The sequence below is a fragment of the Coenobita brevimanus genome, chromosome 29 (genome assembly GCF_032717465.1).
Source record: "Coenobita brevimanus isolate Jiangsu-jjx chromosome 29, ASM3271746v2, whole genome shotgun sequence".
Taxonomy (NCBI): Eukaryota; Metazoa; Arthropoda; class Malacostraca; order Decapoda; family Coenobitidae; genus Coenobita; species Coenobita brevimanus.
Genome location: NC_136982.1, coordinates 44,965,488 through 44,970,240, shown reverse-complemented (window position 1 = coordinate 44,970,240; position 4,753 = coordinate 44,965,488). Strand labels below are relative to the sequence as shown.

General features: G+C 41.7%; 1 protein-coding gene across 1 annotated transcript; it reads right to left on the bottom strand.

Annotated features, from left to right (window-relative positions):
* Positions 1–254: 254 nt before the first annotated feature.
* On the bottom strand, positions 255–2,729 carry LOC145394966 (uncharacterized). The gene is made up of 5 exons (XM_080268717.1): positions 2,606–2,729; positions 2,389–2,443; positions 2,114–2,301; positions 1,908–2,062; positions 255–518 (listed from the first exon to the last, which is right to left on the bottom strand). The coding sequence occupies exons 1-5, from the start codon at positions 2,727–2,729 to the stop codon at positions 255–257; spliced, it is 786 nt and encodes a 261-aa protein (XP_080124843.1).
* Positions 2,730–4,753: the final 2,024 nt, after the last annotated feature.

Genomic DNA, 4,753 nt, shown 5'->3' with positions numbered 1-4,753 from the left:
AGTGTAGGTATGGGTCAGGTCTTTGCAGAGGGATTCCGTAATAATCATGGGGGTCACTGTTATTCTTTCCTTTGTGCAAACTTAGGTGAGTCATTTAATTGCCTGTCTCCTGCAGTTCACCATTCTTTTTTTAGGGGGAGGTAGGGAGGGAGCTGAAGGATATTTGTATACCAAGTACCAGAGCCACCCAGTTACAGCACACCAATGCAACTGTAAGAAGGTGTCCCACTGTAGGACTTCAAAACAATCTACATCTAAATGTTACCATACTCCAAACTGGATTCTGACGATGATGGTGAAAGTTGAGGGTACTGCTCGGGAACAGGGTGTAGATAAGGGTTGGGTCTCCTTATAGGGATCCCATAATAATCATCAGTGTCTTCTGCTGACGTGTCACCCCCTCCCCAGTCCAAACCCGTGGCGGCACGATCGTTGATTATCTGCTTCACCTCCTGTATGGATTCATTCAGGGACCACAGTTGGCACAGCAGAGACATGTCCAACTGCCGTAGACCAACCTACCACACAAAAAAGAAAAACTACCATCATCATCCAATCTCTCTCCCCCTCCACCCTTATTTGCAGATAGGGTGAGGCAGCATCCAGGCAGCAAGAAAAAACCTGACAGGAGAAGCTAATAAAAAATCTGCCAAATAAACTGGACCACACATTCATTTGTCCACCATTCAAGCCCCCAGAATCCTGAATCCACCTCACAGACCTAAACATACACACTTATATGCTTTATATCATCAATCAGCTAGAATCTATCTGATAATTCCACTGAAGGTATTCCTATCTATCTATGGCCATGCCTTAATCCCATTATGGGTAGCCACATGTTGCTTTGTCCTCTGCCATTTGGCTGCCCTCCCTCCAACCAGCACATATCCTCCCTCTTTATATCTCTACACTTCATCCCTCAACTCATCCTCAGCATCCCACACCTATCCCCCTCCACCTCTCTCACCACTCTTCTAGTCAAGTCTTTCATTCCTCATCCTCTCCACATGGCCAAACCATCTCAAAGTATGTCTCAACAATTTTAATCACTTTCACATTAACACTAAAACATCCCTTTATTTCCTCACTAAACTGTCTGTCGCTCCAGGTGATTCCATATGCATCTCTCAACTAATTTCCACTACTCTCATCCTTGACTTGTGTCCTAACAGGATCACACCAGTCTTTAAAGCATCTAGTACAGCACCATAATTATAACTGTAGCTACTTGATAAGGAAACTCATCAGAATACAGGCCACCAAATAAAACTGGTACTATAGTGTTGTACACTGGAGGAAACAGGCATATCTAATTTACAAGCAACAATGAGGCTGGAACAGGCAATTTTTCTGTATTAAACAGTTGTCTTAGTATGAAAAAAGGATCAATTTATAACAAGGATTTATTGTACCTACAGTGCTTACTTCAACATCAGTTTTTACCCCAAGTACTGGTCTTTGAAACTCACCTGTACTGCTCAAATCTCAGACTATTTTTCTCCATTCTCTGCACAGCCAGGGACAAAAGTCTGCCAGTTTTCCTCTGTGTCTACTTCACACTTAAAGCTGGTTTGACAAGTTCCTCCCTGACTCATCAGAGAATCATCTATGGACACACAAACATACCATGTCTCAATGACAGATTATTAGCTTGAATAAGTGTGTGACAAGTAGGAGTGATGAAATATTAGGCAAACTCTTGAATCCCCTGTACCATATTACGAAAAGGAAGATCTCAAGGATGATAGTATTTTAGATGGAGGGATGGAGTTGAGAGAGATGAAAAGACTTGCACAGAATGAAGAAATTGCACTTGATACAGACCACTAGAGATGACACAAACGAGCAGCTGACAGCTAGCAAATGGACAAGGTAATGATGTACCATAAAATGAAATTGCTCACCATCTCCCGCCTTAACACAGCCAGTTGTGAGTCTAGGTTAGATGGTCTTCGTTGGCGTGTGGGTTGGGAGACATGTGCAGGGCTGAGTCTGGGGTTGTTGCCAGTAATAGACCCTGGGACTGGTGGGCTGGCACGTGGGCTGTGGGGTTTGGTAGCTGACCCACCCCCAACCACACTTCCCCCTCCACCTCCAGTCCCTCCCCCACCACTTCCACCTCCCGCACTCTGCGTGCGAGGTGAGGATGAGTGGCTCCGTGGCGAGGACCTTGGGGTGAAGCCTTGAATAGCTCCATTGGCATAGTATGGTTCAAAAGCGCTCGCACCGTAGCCAATTCCGTAGTGTGAACGTGAAGAATCTGTTTGGTTCCCTCGAATTTCAGCCCTGGCGGGGGAACTGTAGCACTCAGTGTTTGGTTTGACTGGAGGACTGTAGCGATCTGTATTAGGCTTGACTGGAGGGCTGTAGCATTCCGTATTAGGCCTGACTGGTGGGCTGTAGCGTTCTGTATTAGGTTTAACTGGGGGGCTATAACGCTCTGTATTTGGCCTGACAGGCGGGCTGTAACGTTCAGCACCAGTGCCAGTTTTGACTGGGGGGATATAGGGATCATAACTGGATTTCACTGTAGGGCTGTACCGATCTGAGGTTAGCTTGACTGGCGGGCTGTAACATTCCACACCTGATTTAACTGTTGTACTAAAGTGTTCCCCACCAACCGTGCTTCCAAGGCCACCAGCACTTGCAATGTCCTGCTTTCCAGTAAACGATAACAGCCCACTTAAACTCTTTGGTAATGGTGGTAGCCCTTGTATGGAAGTCATTGTGATTAACTGCTGAATTCCTATAGAGTATTACCACACTGGTTTATTCGAACAGAGTATTTTTCTCACTTGTATACTCCTACAGAGTACAGTATTTTTCTCCCTGGTAAATTTCCATAGAGCAAATTCTCACTGCGAAATGTCTAAATTCCTATACAGTATTTTTCTCGCTGGTTAACTTCTATGGGGTATTTTCTCATAGTTAATTCCTATAAAGTATTTTTCTACAAGTACATTTCCAGAGAATTTTCGCTACAATCAAACCTTAAAATACAACGATTTTTCTATTTCTCCACAATCAAGAAAATACAAAGCTTCTATATTTCTTAAAATACAGTGCTTTCCTATTTCACCACAATTATATCTTAAAAATACAAATAAAAAATGTGGGTTTTTGAACATTCAACCCCTGAACCCTGTCATAATATGTCAGTTATAGAAAGCACATTATTTTTAGAGTTTTCAAAGTCTGTCTTTGAGTTCCTGTTGTATGCATCATAATGTTTTTCTTCTGTGCTTTATCAAGAGGTATTTCAGAGCCTGGAAGACAAAAATGGGTAACACATTACAGTAATGTCATTGTATTATATTATTAGGTTCAGTACAGACTCCAATCCAAAATGCTTGGGGCAAAAGCTTCATGGATAACAGAATATTTTGGAGTGCACAAGCATGATGATTAGGAGAAAAATCATGTAATAAAGAGTACAGTACAGTATCATGTAATATAAGGTGTTTTGTATTTGTAATTCATTATCTGTTCTTATATATACCCACAAAAATCACACTGCCTTCAAATATGCACTGACTGCGTAAGGACTGGTACTATCAATCTATCTGTCTATTGCCAGACGCCACTATCAATACCTGTCATAAAAAATAAAAAAAATAAAAAATAAGAAGAGAGCCTTAACCCCTTGAGGTCTCCTGGCCACAATCGTGGCTTTGTGGGTACAAGCCTCCTGGCCGTGATCGTGACTTGCTTATTTGTGAGGGAGATTTTAAATTGTGGTGAGAAGCTGGTGAATGTTATCAGTATTTCTCTCGATATTTACTCATTTCCTGAGTATCATATAATCCAGCTGAGAAGACATAAACACATATTAATGATTTTAGGTTAGCAGGAGTGTTTCTCTATCATTTGATAAACAACAAGGGACTCAAAACTAACCCTTGATGCACACCAACATATACAGAAAACTCATCACTCAAATCTCCATTCACTCTTATTGTAATGGGGTGTATAAAAGCCCGCGTTGCCTGTAGGCAGAGCAGGGATCCTCTCTTTTGCTCAGTGCCTGAGTTCAAATCCCGGCCAGACCACTGTGATTAATTTCTTAAGTTTCAGTTTGGGCCTTTACATTACCTCTACATGGAAAGCAGAATTTGTTACAACCTGGGCAAGATTTGACTATCTATCTATCTATCTATTGCCAGACGCCATAATCCCATAAGGGGTGGCCACTTGACTTTTGAGTTGTAAAGATTTGGCTAGCATGTAACTGGCTTCCATGCAGATATCAGCATGAGTCCTCACCCACAGTGATTGAAAGAGTATATAAAAGAACGAGAATAACAGGGAAAACAGTAGCATGAAATAATACTCCTAAAAAGAAAAAAGAAAAGCATGAAAGTAGGTATTCAAAAACTCTATCAAGAGCTCATTATGAGGGGTTTATCACAGTCACTCTGAAACTGCAATATCATCTAAGAACCGCCCAATAAAATTCATAATTATCTCAAGATTCATTCACCCTAGCGATCGAAGTGGCACTAGTACGTCCCTTTCCACAACAACCAGCAACACATTTCTCTCATCCCCAATATGAAGTTACCGATATTTTAAGTTTCATCCCATGTTATAAGTCCTAGTTTCTATTTCACTACATATTATACTCCCAACTTACTTATATTACCTCTCCTGCACCTGCACAAACACCATGTTCCTAGCATTGCCAAAGCCAACTCCACAAGGAGTTGCTAAACTTGCGCAAAAAGGGCTAGAATATTTGATACAAATTATA

What these genes read in the sequence shown, in the direction of transcription:
- LOC145394966 (XM_080268717.1), bottom strand. Translation starts at nt 2,729, where the DNA reads ATGACTTCCATACAAGGGCTACCACCATTACCAAAGAGTTTAAGTGGG. An exon ending in CGCTACAGCCCACCAGTCAG is followed by an intron (nt 2,302 to 2,388) that starts GCCTAATACGGA and finishes TGAGTGCTACAG; the next exon opens with TTCCCCCGCCAGGGCTGAAA. An exon ending in GAGTGCGGGAGGTGGAAGTG is followed by an intron (nt 2,063 to 2,113) that starts GTGGGGGAGGGA and finishes GGGGTGGGTCAG; the next exon opens with CTACCAAACCCCACAGCCCA.